Below are 18,895 nucleotides of genomic sequence, written 5' to 3'. Positions count from 1 at the left end.
AAGTTTACCCTTTGTAATGAATAAGTATCTTGAGATACTTTGGGATTATTGAAATATCTTATCTCTCATCAAGCTTTCATATACAGTTTTAGCATTCATTGATTCTTGCTTGAAACAATTAACTGTAATGTTTGCCAAGTGATTTTTCTTATTCCATCATGCCTCATTTATTTATTTGGCATTCTGCTGTAACAAAGAGCTTTTCCTTCTCTCCCATTTTAAAACCTAATTTATTGATCTCTTCATTGATTTACATCATTGCGGGCTCATGTATTCTAAGATTATTCAATGGAATATAAGTTGTTATTATCTTGATATTCAAAACAATGTCATGCTTTTAATAAAGCTGCTGCTAGATTAATCTAGATTAAGAGATCTGAAAATATGGAATAAGGGCATTCACTAATTGTAATTTGTAAGGGTGGCTTAATTATATACTAACATTTTTCTGCTTAGGATAAAATGTGAGAGAAGTTTTAACCAAGATTACTTTTTTAACCTCAGGTCTGGAATCTTTTAACTATTTTGAAGTTTAAAGATGTAAAACCTAGAATTCCAAAACATAGTTTTCACATAAGAATAAGAACACTGCAAAAATAGAATCCTGAAGACTTAGTTTTAAACCTATAGTTTTTAGGATCTGTTTTTTAGTTTTAAGGAACTGCTATCTTTTAACTGTAGTTAAAAGAGAAAGCACAACCTTCTCATTACAAATGGGTTGGAAATGAAAATTGTTTTATTTCTAAGCCCTTTTCCTTTTCTTCACAGGAGGAGAATTATTTATGCAGTTAGAAAGAGAGGGAATATTTATGGAAGACACAGCCTGGTAAGTGAAATTTTTACAGTTGCATGGATTCAGGTAATGATTCATATAATTAAAAGCAAAGCCCTTTTCCCACTGTGGGCAGCCAAATGATTCAGTAAATTGTTCTGGAGCCAGTCAGTCACTCAGGACTTCAAGGGGGAGAAGTATCTTTGGGATGGGGCAGATTTTGGAGGTCACATCATTCCTTTGCCCCCAGGCCTTGGGTGGAACGCTCTTCACGCCAGTTCCTAACAGAACCATTCTCACTGGGGCTTTCTTTCCTTGAATTGGTAAGCTGCCTGCCTTGGCTGTGGGTGAGTGTGGTTTTCCGGTGAAACTTTATGTCTGGAACAAAGGAAAGTATCAGAAATCATCTCCTCTTTTTTTTTAGACTTTCCAGTTCCCAAGGTGCAGTCTTAGGGAGGTGATAAGCCGGCACACATCATCTGTGGATTGATTCTATGGCCAGGATGGGATCTACCCTTATATTTCTTAAGATGGCATCTGCTTCAAATTAAAAATATACACATCCTTTTGTGAGATGACAGTATTGGGTAACAATAAATCAGTTTATCCTACACATTAATTGAATAGAAAACACTTAAATGTTTTTTTCTATTTTAATTACCAAACTGCATTCCATTGTTTAATTTCAGGCCTTTTCTAACACAGAAGCTGCATTTAAGAGCCTTAGGGATGAAGTACCCTTTTTTGGAGGAGGCTCTCTGAGCCCTGTTGGAGGCTGTATTTGTGGTCCTGCTGGCTGTGAAACTGCCTCAGTCCTCTAGGACACACCCTCTCCATCCTGGAGTAATCTGCAGGATTGCAACATTGTTATGCAGCCAGTATTGCAGTGCCTTGTGCTTTTCGAATCCAGACAGGGTTGACTCAGCCCTTTATTCTTTTGAGGTAGATAAATTTGAGTGTCACACAGTTTATAGTTGTGGGCTGGCTGGCAGGAGGGAGGGCAGATACTGTGGGCATGAACTGTTTATAAATAATGCAGCTGTATTAAGGGATGAGTGGGCTTCTAAGGGTCAGATTATTTATAAGGTATCTTTCGAAACTAAGACTTGATCTCTGAGAATAACAAAGTTCCTGTGTCCTATGGGATTTTAAAATTGGGGGTGGGTGGGAGAAATTTGCTTTGATCTGAATGACTATTGTCCTAATTCCTATTAGGAACAGAACAAAAGCCAGTGACAGTTTGGCATATTCTGGACTTTTTTGAAATTAGTAGTATGTTCTAAAGAAAACATTTTATAGTTTCACTAAATAAGTGAAACATAAATGTCACCATGCCTTTTGGCAGCATCCTGTGCCATCTCTTTCCCCCATACCCACCCCCATACCCACTAATTTGGTCTTTGGTGCATGTCTATTTCTTTCAAGGAATTTTGCTCCATACATAAACTGCTTTGAATATATTACTCTTTTTAATTTTATTAAATCACTTTTGTTTCCAGCTTTTATTTGGCAGAAATCTCCATGGCTTTGGGGCATTTACATCAAAAGGGGATCATCTACAGAGACCTGAAGCCGGAGAATATCATGCTTAATCACCAAGGTGGAGATATACCGTAAACAATTCTATAGTAAATAATCATCTTAAAATCCTCCCACCCAGGTCAAAGCCCCATAGTCATGTAACTTCTGTTATACACTCCTCCCTCACAATTTATGGCATCATAATGCTTGCTGAGATTTAAGTATTTAGATAATTGTGATTGATGAGATTAGAGGAAGTTAGGAATAACTAACCACTTAACTGTGTTTTCTGGTTTAATCCTTGCTCTTTATAGCTTATCATTCTTTTGAAATCTTTACATAACATGTGAGCCAAAAGCCAGTCCCAACTTTAGTTTTGGTTTGTCCCTTAAATTGGAAAGTAGATCTTAACCCTATAAATTGAGTTTTCCTTAATGAAAAAAGATGCATAAATATTAGAAGCAGTACTTTTTATGATAAATTTTATTAATGCTGTAGAAAAGGATTAGAATTGAACCAAAATATTTGATGTAGCCTTGGAAAGAAAATGTTTAGTAGGCATCAGTTTATTCTTGGTGTTCATAACAACAAACATAAAAATCAGAAAGGCTCATACTCTGTGCAGCTGTACGTAGAACAGACTGAGTCTTGATTACAACTACATGCTGCTAGAGACAGTTTGATTTATGCAAGAGTAATCTGGGCTCAGTAGACTTCTCAGGTCACTCATACCCCAAAGGAGCAACCAGCCAGCCAGGCTGTTGGGGTGCCTTCAATGTCTACAAAATGATACATGAGGTAGTTAAGGGTTTTAAATTCTTGGACAGGAAATGGTGTGGACAACTGATGCTAATATGAATATGTTTCAAATTGTGCTTTTTTTCTCGTTTTCTGTTTTTCTTTTCTTTTCTTTTCTTTTTTTTTTAGGAGAAATTCTACTTAACCAAGCACATCATGGGAATATATGTATCTCTGTCCCTCCCAGTTCCGCTCCCATCCCCCCACACTTGGATTCTGATTCTGAATTCTAAGGCAAAGGATAGAATAGGGAAGTGACTAGTTAACTTCTTTGATTCATAATGCTGAGTGTGTCAGGTGGTTCTGTGAAGATAAAGGTCATATTTTTTTGTATGTCAGAGTATCAATAAGCCATTACGTTTTCTTTTCTCTGAAATAAACCTGGAATAGTAGGGTTCCTGGGGTGGTTGAACCACTCTATATCAAATAACATTTTAGTAAAGCTAAGCTTGAACTGCAATGTTCTTTGTGTAAGGTGGTGAGTTTTTCACTTTTTGGATTAGAGCTGACAGTCCCTTGCCATAGCAATTTCATTTCTTTTTCTGAATTGGCAAGTATTAGCAGAATTAGCCAACTTGTTTCATTGATTTTCTGAGACTATTTAAAAAACTGTCCAGTCACAGTTCACTGTGGTAAAAAGTTATATATTTGAAGTATAGTGTCAGACTTTTAAATGATGCAACATATCTTTATAAGGGTTTGTGTACTTAAACCAGACTTTTTTTTAAAAGATTTTATTTATTTATTTGATAGACTGAGATCACAAGTAGGCAGAGAGGCAGGCAGAGAGAGTGAGAGGAGGAAGCAGGCTCCCTGCTGAGCAGAGAGCCTGATGCTGGGCTCGATCCCAGTACCCTGAGACCATGACCTGAGCTGAAAGCAAAGGCTTTAACCCACTGAGCCACCCAGGTACCCCTTAAACCAGACTTTAGAGAATTTTTCTTGAAGGCTTGCTTTCTCAGGATGGTAGAGGATTCTAGGTATAGGTAAAGATAGAGCTTTGGAAAAACTGTTTTACTGATTTCTCTATTTTCCCTTTATATTATATCATTGGCCAAAAATGACTGTGTTAGCTTTAAAAAGTTAGCATCCCATATTATGGATGGCACCTTGCTAGTTGTTTGTATCTTCAACAAATATTTAAGGCAGAAAATGTTAAATGGAAGAATAGATTATTGTCTTCTATGATACATTCAAACACTGCACATGCTTAGAATTCTCAGAATAACCATGCTGTGATCTTTCATTGTAGGTCATGTGAAACTAACAGACTTTGGACTATGCAAAGAATCTATTCACGATGGAACAGTCACACACACATTTTGTGGAACAATAGAATACATGTGAGCTGCATGTTGCAAGAAATATAACTGGTTTGGGGGGGTGATAGCTAACTTTCACCTGGTTTATGTAGGGCCATTTGGCTCAGTATATTGTTTTTAAACTTCTAATTCAGATGATATGCAAATGGGTGAATTTTTTAGGCGTATTATTTTTCTCATTGTAGGGCCCCTGAAATCTTGATGAGAAGTGGCCACAATCGTGCTGTGGATTGGTGGAGTTTGGGAGCATTAATGTATGACATGCTGACTGGAGCAGTAGGTGCACAGTTAAAAGCTGCATGTATTATGGTCTGTGCTGAGTAGTTATTAAATCATTATGGCAAGAGACCTTTCCTGTGGTTTTTAAAAATGTTACTGATGGAGTTACTTTAAAAAAAAAATTAACACTAATTGCTTTATTGGTCGTAGTATGGGCCCTTTACTTTTAAAAACATTTTTGTTTAAATGATCTGTCATGTCAGTCCTGTGAAATAGGTATAAAATAGATACTGCCCTTATTGTATAAAAAGAGAAAGTAAAGCATAAAATCACAGGGCTCACCTATTACCACACAAAGTTAAAAGTGGAAACCCAGTTTCTTCTGAGATGTTACTATTTCTTCTGTCACGTTGCTTAAAAACTATAGATCTTTAGCAGTCAGCCCATATCACAGCATACATTTCTGATCTTTATGCATAACGGACTAATTTAGGAAATGGATGATTTTAATTTTTATATGCTAATTTTTCACACTCTCTTCTACTCGTAGCCCCCATTCACTGGGGAGAACAGAAAGAAAACAATTGACAAAATCCTCAAATGTAAACTCAATTTGCCTCCCTACCTCACACAAGAAGCCAGAGATCTGCTTAAAAAGGTAGGACAAGAGGGGCGCCTGGGTGGCTCAGTCGGTTAAGTGTCTGCCTTTGGCTTGGGTCATGATCTTGGGGTCCTGGGATCAAGCACTGTGTCAGGCTCCTGCTCAGCAGGAGTCTGCTTCTCCCTCTCCCTCTGCACTCTTTCTCTCTCAAATAAATAAATAAATAAATCTTTAAAAAAAAAAAAAAGGTAGGACATGAAATGATAACCCACAACTACTGGAATTTAAATAGAATTGAACATACATTTAATTTAATTTAATTTTTTAAGATTTATTTATTTGACAGACGGATCACAAGTAGGCAGAGAGACAGTCAGGGAGGGGGAAGCAAGCTCCCTGCTGAACAGAGAGCCCGATGTGGGGCTGGATCCCAGGACCCTGGGATCATGACCTGACCCGAAGGCAAAGGTTTAACCCACTGAGCCACCCAGGCACCCCTGAAACATACATTTTAAATAAAGGATCATATATATTAATCAAAAAACCTACAGTTTTTACAGGTTAAGTACACATTTTTAAAAGATTTTCGTTCCTTGGGGTGCCTGGGTGGCTCAGCTCGGGTCATGATCCCAGGTCCTGGAATTGAGCCCTGCGTTGGGCTCCCTGCTCAGCAAAGAGTCTGCTTCTCCCTCTCCCTCGGCCCCTGCCTCTCCCTTACACCCTCCCCGCTGCCTGCTGCTTGTGTGTGCTTTCTCTCTCTGTTCTCTCTCCTTAAATAAATAAAAATTTTTTAAATATTTTTTTTCCTTTTTATTCCCAAGCAATATTTAGTTATAATTAATAAAGCCAATTTTCTCAAAATAGAGAAGCAATATAGACAAGCAAATTCTCTAAATAAAAAATAATCAATTTGACTATGGCTTATCAATGTTTTGTTTTGTTTTCCCTCCTTAAAGCTGCTGAAAAGAAATGCTGCTTCTCGACTTGGAGCTGGTCCTGGGGATGCTGGAGAAGTTCAAGTAGGGATTGGCCTTTTTGGTGGTTTGAAGGGAAGATAGAGCTAATTTTATTTATTTGTGAGGGTTCTGTGTAGTTGTTTAAAGTATAGCTTATTTGGGGGGGGCACCTGGGTGGCTCAGTTGATTAAGCATCCAACTCTTGCTTTTGGCTCAGGTCATGATCTCATGGTCTTGGGATCAAACCCTGTTTTGGGCTCCAAGCTCTGCCTGGAGTCTGCTTGAGAGATTCTCTCTCTTTCTCTCTCTCCCCCTCTGCCTCTCCCCGTACTTGTATGCATGTTTTCTCTCTCTCAAATAAATAAATAAAATCTAAAAAAATAAGTATAGCTTATTTTGTGATTTGTAACTTCAAACAGACAGTTAATTTGTCAGTCCAGTGAAGTCTGTTCACCTTGACTTTTCTTCCTGTTCTTTTTTTCTAGGCTCATCCATTCTTCAGGCATATTAACTGGGAAGAATTGCTGGCTCGGAAGGTGGAGCCCCCCTTTAAACCTCTGTTGGTATGTATACATGAAAGCATATACTTTGAGGGACCTGGTATTTTTTTAGAATAAAATCCCAGGGGCGGCTGAGAGGCTCAGTCGTTAAGCTGTCTGCCTTTGGCTCAGGTCATGATTCCAGGCCCTGCATCCAGCTCCCAGCTCTATGGGAAGCCTGCTTCTCCCTCTCCCACGCCCCCTGCTTGTGTTCCCTCACTGTCTCATTGTCTGTCAAATAAATTAAAAAATCCTTAAAAAAAAAAAATAAAATAAAAAATAAATAAAATCTTAGATCATTCAAAAACATTATGTTAATATAAACCATTCAGAAAACTTTGGTTTATGTTCTTCTCAGACTCTATACTGTATAGTCTTTTCAAAGACTATTGCCATCAGCAATTGATGAGTGTATTAACTATTTTTAAGTCAGTTACCTAAGACAACTAAATATTTCAAGTAGTTAGAACTTCTTTGCTTTGTTTACTTGATTCAACCATTTTTATTTTTATGGGGAATAACTGTTTACTCTTTTTTTTTTTTTAAGTTTTTTTAAAGTAATCTCTATATCCCACATGGGGCTCTAACTCATGAACCCCAGATCAAGAGTCACATGTTTGGGGTACCTGGGTGGCTCAGTAAGCTTATGCCTTCAGCGCAGGTCATGATCCCATGGTCCTGGGATTCAGCCCTGAGTCAGGCTCCCTACAAAGTAGGGAGCCTGCTTCTACCTCTGCCCCCTGCTCACGCGCTCTCTCTTTCTCTCGCAAGTAAATACATAAAATCTTTAAAAAATAAAAAAAAAATTAAAAAAATAAAGTCACATGTTCTGACTGAGCCAGCCAGGTGCCCTTATTCTCTCTTTCTCTTTCTTTTTTTTTTTAAAGATTTTATTTATTTATTTGACAGAGCATTCACATGTATAAGCAGAGGCGGCAGCAGACTCTATGCTGAGCAGGGAGCCAGATCTAGGGCTCAGTCCTAGGACCCTGGGATGATGACCTGAGCTGAAGGCAAATATTTAACTGACTGAGCCCCTCAGGTGCCCTTATTTTTTATCTTTTTTTTTTTTAAAGATTTTATTTATTTTATTTGACAGATAGAGATCACAAGTAGGCAGAGAGGCAGGCAGAGAGAGAGGGAGGAGGAAGCAGGCTCCCTGCTGAGCAGAGAGTGGGGCTCGATCCCAGGACCCTGGGATCATGACCTGAGCCGAAGGCAGAGGCTTTAACCCACTGAGCCACCCAGGCGCCCCTTATTTTTTATTTCTAAATAAAGTTTAGTTGACATATAATGATATGTAAGTTTCAGGTATACAGCATAGTGATTTAACAGTTATATACATAACAAAATGTTCACCAGGTTAAGTGTGGTTACCCTCTGATTCAACCCTATTTTGAATTTGATTTTCTGGGAATTTTCTTCAAAATATAGCATATGTGTGTATTAGTTTGCTAGGCCTGCTGTAATAAAGTACCACCAACTAGGTGGCTTACACAGCAGAAGTTTATTATATTACAGTTCTGGAGACTAGATGCCAACATAATGTATTGACACACTTGGTTCATTTTGAAGGCTATGAGAACCTTCCTTTCCACTCTGTGCCTTTCTCCTAGCTTCTGCTGGTTTGCTAGCAATCTTTGGCCTTAGCTTTGGCCATGCTAGGCTTGGAGCCCATAGGTGACTTCACCCGATCTCTACTTTTATGTTTGCATTCTCCTTTTGTGCAGATCTGTGTCCAGATTTTCCTATTTTATCATGACTGAATTAGGATCTTCCCTACTCCCAAGATGGCCTCATCTTAACTAATTTCATCTGCAGTGACCCTCATTCAAATTAGGTTCCGTTCTGAGGTATTTGGGTTAGAACTTCAACATATGAATGTCAATGGGGACACAACTCAAACCATAACACTATATTTATTGGTAAATGAGTTAGTGTGTTAGTTCTTGTCTTTCTTCCACCTCAGAATTTGAGAAAATATAGTTTCTTTTTCTCTTTCTTGGGGTGAAGGAGGAGGAGGATAATGATGATGATAATTTGGTCCTGGAGCACAAGGTGACTGGCTTTAAAATTTTCATATATATAATTATAAAGGAGGATAATTAACCTTTATGTACCAACTATCCAGCTTGTCAGGTCATCTTGTTTAAACTTAAACAGAACTGCTAGTTATCACAACTAAAAAGCTGACAATTTCCCCAATTTCTTTTGTTTTCTTTTCCTCCCTATTGGTTTGTTCTAATAAGGATTCAGTCAAGGTCTGTACGGGTTGGTTATTTTATCTCTTAGGTCGCTTTCCATCTATAGATACCCCCATCTCGATTCCTCTCCCGAGTACTTACTGAAGAAACTGGACCATTTATCCTCTAGGGTTTCAAACTTTGATTTTGTGATTTTAATCCATAGTGTCATTGATCATACTCATCTCTTCCCTGTTTTTCCAAAAATTAGTATTTAGATTTAGATATTTAATCTGATATTTATTTTACGGAGAGAGAGATCACAAGTAGACAGGCAGGCAGAGAGAGTGGGGAAGCAGGCTCCCGTGAGCAGAGAGCCCGATGTAGGGTTTGATCCCAGGACCTTGAGATCATGACCTGAGCCGAAGGCAGAGGTGTAACCACTGAGCCACCCAGGCGCCCTGCGATTAAACTTTTGATGTTGTATATTTTGGTCAGGAGGCATAATGTGTATATATATATTTTTTGTTGTTGTTGTTCTGTTTTGTTTTTCATTGATCATTGCCAATATCAGTGATTCTTAGCTATGGTCAGTTTGGCAAGGTTTGGAGACAAGTTGTCACTTTCTGGGGAGGGGATGTTACTGGTTTGCAGTGAGTCAAGGCCAGAGATGCTGCTAAACATCCTCCTTTATGAAGGACAGGGCTCTGCAACAGTTATCAAGCCCAAAATGTCAGTAGTGCTGAGATTCAGAAACTCTAGCCTAGTTTCAGGATTTCATTAGTTTTTATAAAATGTCTTCTTCTAATACTATTATTGATTCCTCATTAGTGAATTTTTCCTTAAAGAGAAACTTACATTGTTCGTACAGGAAAGGCAGGATAAATGTTTCTTTCCCAGTTTTCAAAATAATCAATTAGTTCTTCAACATCTTCCAAAATTGACCAGTGAATTCTGTGATTCTTTTTAAGTTAATTATGAGCTTTAATATATTTGTGTTTTAATCCGCTGCAGTAATTTTTACTGATGCTTAGTTTGTATCATCTTTTGACACTAGGTGCTTCTTCATGTTGGTTCCTTAGCTCTTTTGACATGACCACAAAGTCTGATATTGTGCCAGAGAGCCCTTAGGAATTAAACAGATGTGGTAGTTAGATTTAGGTGATGTTTTTCATAAGAAGATGTACTCATGCAGAGCAGAACATCATTTTTGCTCCTTGAGAATGTAGTAGGATGAACCAAACTATAGGAAGAAATTTTAGAGCAATTTACAAATACGTTTTGTGTTAAAACTCTTCCTCAGTGGTTTCTCGGGTTTATTATAAAGTGGCCCGCTGAGCAAATTATCTCTAATAGGGAATTTAGCCAGTGGACTAGGCACACTGAAATTTTTTAAGTGGGGAAGATTGATATTCAAAAAAAATTTTTTTTTGACATTCAGATTTTTAAAAAATATGATGAGTGTGTACTAAAATCTACTTTAGTATATGCTTAAAAATTGAAGATGCAATTTGACCTTTGAAACTTTCCACCTGGGGCCACCTGGGTGGTTCAGTTGGTTAAGCATCTGCTTTAGGTTCAGGTCATGACCTTGGGCTCCTGTGATTGAGCCCTTACATTGGACTCCCTGCTCAGTGGGGAGTCTGCTTCTCCCTCTCCCCCTGCCCATCCCCAACGTTTGTGCTCTCTCTAGCGTGCACTCTCTCTCTCTCTCTCTTTTTTAAAGATTTTATTTATTTATTTTTGACAGAGACATAGTGAGAGGGGAACACAAGCAGGGGGAGTAAGAGAGGGAGAACAGGCTTCCCGTGGCGCAAGGAGCCCAATACGGGGCTCGATTGCAGGACCCTGGGATCATGACCCAAGCCAAAGGCAGGTGCCTAATGACTGAGCCATGCAGGCACCCTCTCTCTCTTTCTTTCAAATAAATAAATAAAATCTGTAAAAAGAAACTTTCTATCTGTGTTTATTCTTCAGTCTGTTCCTACTAAAACTGTGTGATATTTTATTATAGCCAAGCCCTCTGAAGAGTTTTAACTAGAGCCTTCTCTAATGCAAGTCATGCATTTGATTGATATGTATAATATAGACTATTCATTGTTTTCTAATTTTGTTTTTCACAAAGCAATCCGAAGAGGATGTGAGTCAGTTTGATTCAAAGTTTACACGTCAGACACCTGTTGACAGCCCAGATGACTCAACTCTCAGTGAAAGTGCCAATCAGGTCTTTCTGGTAAGTGAAAGAATTTCCATGTAGCCATGAGAAATTTAAGTATTAGGGTGGACCCTTTTCAATAAGAAAATTCAGTTTGTTTGCCTTGCAGTTGATATAGATAATCTTAGGTGCTATTTTTTATTAAGTTAACTTGGGTTTTTTAAGTTTTCTGACTTGCTAAGTTAGAAAACTGATTCCCATAATTCAGTGTTCCATTTCAGCATTTAGAGTAGGACTGTATGGTTCTTTGGAGTATATGATTCCCTTTTACATGGGCCGCTGACTTAAAATGATGTTTGCCTCAGTATCTCTATTGGAAGTCACACCGTTGTAACAGTAGGAGAAGAATTCACTGTAACTATTCTGTTCTTGGAATAGTTACAGATTTTTGGTACATTTTCTAGCAAATTTGTAGGGGATTTTTAACCTGTTAATTGTGAATATTTGACATCAAAATATATTGGTTTATATGTAATAGGAAATAAACTAATTCTCACTGTAGAAGTATTTGTATTGATTTGTACCTTGTCTCCTCAGAAAAGCAAGGCTTGGGGCGCCTGGGTGGCTCAGTGGGTTAAGCCGCTGCCTTCGGCTCAGGTCATGATCCCAGAGTCCTGGGATCGAGCCCCACTTTGGGCTCTCTGCTCTGTGGGGAGCCTGCTTCCTCCTCTCTGCCTGCCTCTCTGCCTACTTGTGATCTCTGTCTGTCAAATAAATAAATAAAATCTTTTTTTAAAAAAAGGCTTTTAGATTTTTAGATTTTTTTTAGATTTTTTGAGGACTTTTAGATTTTGATCAACAAAAACCTCATTTTATACCATTTATTTTGTTACATAGAGTGAATCTCTTTATTTTTTATTTCTTTATTTTTAAGAGTTCTTATTTATTTGACAGAGAGAGTGCACAAGCAGGCAGAATATAGAGGCAGTGGGAGAAGCAGGCTCCCTGCTTAGCAAGGAGCCCTATATGGGACTCTATCCCAAGACCCTGGGATCATGACCTGAGCTGAAGGCAGTCGCTTAACCAACTGAGCCATGCAGGCGCCCCTCTTTAAAAATTAATAAGAAACAGTAACATCTTACTTATTTGGAGATTGTGGTCAGAGCAACTTCAGTTCAATAATTATTTAAATTCCTATCACAGAATTAAAGGAAATTTAAAGATGATTAAGGCACAGACTGGTCCTCTTGGTAGTTAAGCTATGTGGGGAAATGGTTTCTGAAGTGTACATACACTTGTCACAAAGCATGTGTGCTACAGAATTGCACCTCAGTCTTTAGGACATCACCCAGAGGCTTATTGAGTCTTTTTACTATAACTCAAAATGCCTATTCATAGGTGACTAGAATAATAATTAGAAGGGAAGTTTAGTGGAGGACTGATTGTTAAAGGGATAAATATTGACAGCAAAGAAATGACACCTGGTGGTTTGATAGCAAGGTCCAAGAAAGAACTAAAGCTAACAAAACTGCATATATAATAGGCATAACTGCCTATTATAATTGGGGGTTTTCACAATGCTGACCCTTATACATCAAGAAAATACCAACTCTAAAGAAAAGAAAAAAGAAAATACCAAATCTTTCCAATCATTGGTATTAAGTCAGAGAGACCATACATGCCAACTTAGAGAATTCTGTTTTTACTTTGGCCTAATAATGAGAAACTGTTTGGGTGTGATAATCTTAGTTGCTCATGTGCATGTGGCTAGAAACAGTAGAATTTTCTTTGCATTCATCTTGGTATTTAATAGCTTAATGTGGAGCCTACATTTTCCTATTTTGTTCTACTCCTTCAACAAAGTGGAATACTGTTTACTGGCATATGGGACTCAATAGAATTCTGCCTTCCTGAGGTCCATGCCTCAAGAAATGGCTGGAAAGAAGCTAACAGGTGTGAAATGAGATTGAGGAGATGGGAGGAAACAGAGTGCTGATTTTAGGTGTGCACTGTTATTTTGGTGTGTCAGAGACCAAAACCACATTTTCTTGATATATATGACAAAACGCCATTCTGGAGTCAACAATTACTATTTTTTAGGGTTTTACATATGTGGCTCCATCTGTACTTGAAAGTGTGAAAGAAAAATTTTCCTTTGAACCAAAAATCCGATCACCTCGAAGATTTATTGGCAGCCCACGAACACCTGTCAGGTATTCAGACTTTGTTATTCTCACCTCTTTTTTTTGTTTGTTTTTAACCTGGAGGAGAATGCCTTAAGAAATTTATGCCAGGTTATATAAAAGAAAGCTCTGGTGTATTCTCTTTGGTTGACATAAGCATAGCATCTGGATCTTGTATTGTATGCTATGTAGTTTACCTTCCCTCCTGTGAAAGTAAGCTGCTGCACTGGCAAATGTCTTCCTTACCCATTCATTAAACATTTATTATATACTAGGGACTGTGTTGCATGGTGGGGATACATAATTAACACAAAAATTGTCCTTGTTCTAACGCTTACAGTTTAGTGAGAAGAGAGTCAAAATAACCAAAGGAGGAAATACAGGGATTATATAATCATATGAAGTAGTATATGAAGAAAAATTTCTTCTATATGAAGAAAAAGAAAGAGTGTGGCAGTAGCAAGGAATAACAGGTGGGCTTCTATTCATGGTGGTCAGAGAAAGGCCTCCCTGGTGAAGTAACATCTATGAATGAAGAGAAAAAGCCACCCGTACAAAAAATAGAAGTATAGGATGTTACAGGTAGAGCAGCAACATACAAAAGCCAGAAGGGAGGAAAATCTTGGTCTTGGAAATGAAAGGTCAGTGTTCCTGACATGTGGTTCGTGATGAAGAGAAAGGTTTGGAGAAGTATTTTATCTTAAATACAATGGGAACCTGTTTTAAGTGGGGAGTAAAATGATTTAAAAAAAAAAAAAAAAGTTATCACTGAGGGTTTTACATAGAGGTAAATAGACCAGTTAGGAAACTCTAGCAATTAGTCTAGGGGAATGATGGCCTTTGTAGTAATTCACCAAAAATAAAACTAAATAAAAATAAATATCACATTACCCCACTTCCTTGAAATTTAAGGGAAATACTTCTTGTTGAGATAATCCTTGAGATAAATGAATGATAGCTCTTCCTTGTCTTAAAGCCCGGTCAAATTTTCTCCTGGGGATTTCTGGGGAAGAGGTGCTTCAGCCAGCACGACAAATCCTCAGACGCCTGTGGAATATCCAATGGAAACAAGTGGAGTAGAGCAGATGGATGTGACGATGAGTGGGGAAGCTTCAGCACCACTTCCAATACGACAGCCGAACTCCGGGCCATACAAAAAACAGGCTTTTCCCATGATCTCGAAACGACCAGAGCACCTACGTATGAATCTATGACAGAGCAACGATTTTAATGAATTTAAGGCAAAAAAGGTGGGGAAAGGATGTGTGAGCATCCTGTAAGTTGAAACAGGAAGACTCAAAATGACAGTCTCGAAGAGTTAGTGTCATTACATTGAACACTTTGGACAGAGGAAGAATAAACATGGATTTTAAAAAATCAATCAATGGTGCAAAAAAAAAAAACTTAAGCAAAATAGTATTGTGGAACTCTTAGGCACATCAATTAATTGATTCCTAGCGACATCTTCTCAACCTTATCAAGGATTTTGATATTGATGGCTCGAACTGACAGTATTAAGGGTAGGATGTTGCTTCTGAATCACTGTTGAGTTCTGATTGTGTCGAAGAAGGGTTATCCTTTCATTAGGCAAAGTATGAAATTGCCTGTAATACTTGCAACTAAGGATAAATTAGCATGCAAGCTTGTTCAAACTTTTTCCAGCAACATGGAATCAAAGACAAAAGAAACTTAACAATTGATGTTTTACGTGCAAACAACCTGAATCTTTTTTTTATATAAATATATATTTTTCAAATAGATTTTTGATTCAGCTCATTATGGAAAACATCCCAACTTTAAAATGCAAAATTATTGGTTGGTGTGAAGAAAGCCAGACAACTTCTGTTTCTTCTCTTGGTGAAATAATAAAAATGCAAATGAATCATTGTTAACCACAGCTGTGGCTCGTTTGAGGGATTGGGGTGGACTTGGGGTTTATTTTCAGTAACCCAGCTGCAATACCTGTCTGTAATACTAGAAAAAAAATTATTTAATCATTTCTACTTGCAGTACTGCTATGTGCTAAGCTTAACTGGAAGCTTTGGAATGGGCATAAATTGTATGTCCTACATTTCATCCTTGTCCTGGGCCTGCATTGCACTGGAAAAATGTCACCACCTGTTCTTATACCAGTATTTGGTTCAAGACATCAAATGTTTTCAGCCCATGGCTGAAGAAGGATGGAAGAGAGTCAGGATAAAATGCATACTGAGGGCAGTAAAGTGAGGGAGAGAGGGAGATCCAGGGAAAGAGGGTGTTGTTGTGTTCCACTCTCTATGTCTAATCTCTTTACAGCAAATTGGTAAGATTTTAAGTTTTACTTTTAACTGTTTTTGCTGTCTACCTTCCTTAGGTTTTTTTTCCTCAACAGTTTTAAAAGGAAAAAAGTATTTTTCTTTCTCCTATACTGGGGCTACATATTTTGATTGTAAAAATATTTGATGGCCTTTTGATGAATGTCTTCCACAGTGAATAAGAAAACTTAGTGGCTTAATTTAGGAAACATGTTAACAAGACACTATGTTTTTGAAATTGTAACAAAATCTACATAAGTGATATACAGGTACAAAGAATAAAAATAAAGGTAGCTTTACCTTTCTTAAATACTTCCTGCCTTAAAGAGAGCATTTCCATGACTTTAGCTGGTGAAAGGGTTTAATATCTGCAGAGCTTTATAAAAATATATTTCAGCGCATACTGGTATAATAGATGATCATGCAGTTGCAGTTGAGTCTTAACGTCTCTTTTTGTTTTTTATAATGTCTTCAGTCTGAGTGTGCAAAGTCAATTTGTAATATTTTGCAACCCTACAGTTTTTTTAAATAGATGCTGCTTGCTATGTTCTTCAAACCTTTTTGAGCCATAGGATCCAAGCCATAAGATTCTTTATGCATGTTGAATTCAGTCAGAAAAGAGCAAAGCTTTGCTTATTTAAATGGCAATTCAAGTGAGATGAGATGAAATCCTATGACATTAGGCAGAATAGAACCATGAAGGAGGATTGGAAATACACCTTTTCAATTGTGGCAATAAATGAAAGAATTGGTTACAGTTCATCTTTGAACAGACAGCCTTTTTTTTTTTTTTTTTTTTAAATCACTTCCTCTAGACCCCCTCCTCTCTTTATGCAGCAGCCTACTGATAACTTTATAACTGTAGCTAGTAAATTAGAAGCTACAGTAATGATAAGGGCAGAAATTGCACTTCGAGTACAGATCTTTGTTCTCTGACAGTTTATAATGTCTGAAAAAACAGAACCCAAAAGCTCTGGTGATAGGTGCAGGCTTTATTTCAGACTGCAAATGGCTTGTGCTACTCTGATACTTGTTTTCAAATGTGTTTACTAACTGTAGTGTTGACTGCCTAACCAAATTCCAGAGAAGTTTTTACACCAAAATAGTCCTCCTCGGCCCTATTTGCTAGTAAGTAATATTTGCACTGTGATTGGCTGGCTCTAATCACCCCATAGACTGTTTTCATAATTAGTATTGCCAGCAGTAGTGGCGCAAACTGCAACTTTCCTGCATAAAAAACATAAATTGCATACCTACCATCCATACAAACAGTTTTTCAAACTTATCATTTAGTGAAATTAATTTCCTATGCTGTGGCAAGTTTACAGAGAAATTGTGTTTCATAAATGGATATCCCTACTATGACTGTGAAAACATGTCAAGTGCCACTTTAGTGTCACAGACAGAAAGCACACACCTATGCAATATGGCTACCCTATATTTATTTGTAAAAATCCAAGCATAGTTTAAAATATATGATGTCAATATTACTAGTCTTAAATTTCTAAGAGGGTTCTTTATGATTATTCCAGGTAAGTGTATAAAAGAGATTAAGTGCTTTTCTTTCATCACTTGATTATTTTCTTTAAAATCAGCTATTACAGGATATTTTTTTACTTTATACATGTTTTTTAATTAAAATATAATCACTGAGAACTGAAGTTTACTAATTTTGATTTTATAAGGTTTGTAGCATTACAGAATAAACTGGGATTTATAAACCAGCTGTGATTAACAATGTAAAGAATTACTGAACTTGAACCAGATTTTTAGGAAAATTGTTACTTCTTTTTCCCCTTTATGGTCTCACCTAATTTGAATCCTTCAAGATGAATTTTTCCGTACTATTTTTTGAGATAGAAGATAATTGGGGGGTGGGGGGTAAGAATGCATGTATGATACTCCATAAATTCAACATTGTTTAACAAATGGTTATAAACAAGATGCATCTTCGATAGTAATATATACTGAGCCTTGGATTGTGTGTTTAATACAGGATCTAACTATTTTGGTTACTCAGTTATAATGGTTCCTAGCTTACAAGTGTTAGATCTTAAAATCCCATGAGAAATGTTGAATTTATGAAGAATGGATTTTTGAGGCTTTGAAAATGGTTAATTTCTCAAATAAAAATATCAGTGTCCAAACATCTACCCTTTTTCATAGGAGTAGACCCAGCAAGCTGGACAAAACAATCATAAAAGTATATGTTACACCATGACCTGTGGTCTGTTGCTGATCGATAAAAAACTTTTCTTGTGTGATTCTTAATTTATCACCACAGCACAAGTATTATCTCAGTGGATTATCCGAAGTAACATCTGAACGATGGGTTCATCTGTGTTTGCTCTTTAAGCAATTTTTTTTTCCTATCCCAAGTTGGCTTTGCATCTATCAGAGTAAATAACTTCTTCAGCTGCCTTAGTAGGAGTGCTATGAGGGTAACACATTTTTCTGCTTTTCATCTTGTATTTAGTTTCCTGTATTAAGTATTTTGATTTCGGATTGAATGAATGTAAATAGAAATTAAATGCAAATTTGAATGAACATAAAATAGAAGTGATTTTTTTATTATTCTAAGATAGGAAGAAATAACTATCAGGAGCACAAATGGTTTCAATAATTTTTTGCTTTAACATACCACATATGTTCAGGTTCTCATATTTAATAAACTGCTTATATATGTGAGGTCTGACAGTTGTAAAACTTTCTGCTGAGAATTTTAAGCTACTTAAATATATAACAAGTTTTAGTACTGATATATTAGATGTTACACACTTGTAACTTCCAAGTTCTTTTCAATAGTTGAATTGGTTGCTTAAAAAAAAAAAACTCATGTGAAAAATAACTTCACAGATAAACTAAGAAGACTTTCTTGTGCTGACAGTCAACAGTTTGTTCAGCCACACTTGTTGACTACGTTTGGTTATTAGATGTGTATGTTCTACATAATGTAGTGCATGAATGTTTTTAACTAATGGCTCAATATATCTAGTGTAAGATGGGTGTTTAGTGTAAGCCACTTAATTGAGGTAATTCACATTTGGATGAGTTACCTATAGAAGTTCTCAAAATGACTTTTATATAACACATGGTTTTGACTCTTGATGCTGATAGAAACAGTCTTTCAGAGGGTGGGATCTGGATTCACAGAATAAATGGATTTTTGAATCCCTGTTCCCATTTTGAAGTGTAAGTAGAGAAGTGCTTCCAGTTCATCACTGTTGTTGGTGGATGACATAGCTCTCCTATTACATTCCCCCACACCTTTTAAATTCACATGTGAACTGCTTTCTTGTTTATTAAGAACAAAAACCCAACTGTCTATTATGGGCCTTTTTTATTAAATCAT

At 37.0% G+C, this 18,895-nt stretch overlaps 1 protein-coding gene across 5 annotated transcripts in view; it reads left to right on the top strand.

Moving 5' to 3' along the window:
• RPS6KB1 (ribosomal protein S6 kinase B1) overlaps positions 1-18,895 on the top strand; it is a 71,069-nt gene that overhangs the window by 20,716 nt on the left and 31,458 nt on the right. For 2 of the 5 annotated variants that reach the window (XM_082705912.1, XM_082705913.1), the window contains exons 6-15: positions 769-826; positions 2,272-2,372; positions 4,344-4,434; positions 4,599-4,689; positions 5,183-5,290; positions 6,190-6,252; positions 6,675-6,752; positions 11,037-11,144; positions 13,167-13,279; positions 14,226-18,097. In XM_082705912.1, the coding sequence (XP_082562038.1) occupies positions 769-826; positions 2,272-2,372; positions 4,344-4,434; positions 4,599-4,689; positions 5,183-5,290; positions 6,190-6,252; positions 6,675-6,752; positions 11,037-11,144; positions 13,167-13,279; positions 14,226-14,463 (1,049 nt within the window). In that variant the 3' untranslated portion in view covers positions 14,464-18,097. Of the gene's footprint in view, positions 1-768; positions 827-1,461; positions 1,712-2,271; positions 2,373-4,343; positions 4,435-4,598; positions 4,690-5,182; positions 5,291-6,189; positions 6,253-6,674; positions 6,753-11,036; positions 11,145-13,166; positions 13,280-14,225; positions 18,098-18,895 lie in introns of those variants that run through there. The other 3 variants (XR_014304632.1, XM_082705914.1, XM_082705915.1) reach the window with 2 other exon arrangements.

This window comes from Mustela nivalis (genome assembly GCF_964662115.1).
Source record: "Mustela nivalis genome assembly, chromosome: 17".
In the NCBI taxonomy this organism is placed as follows: domain Eukaryota; kingdom Metazoa; phylum Chordata; class Mammalia; order Carnivora; family Mustelidae; genus Mustela; species Mustela nivalis.
This window is presented reverse-complemented; position numbering and strand designations above follow the sequence as displayed.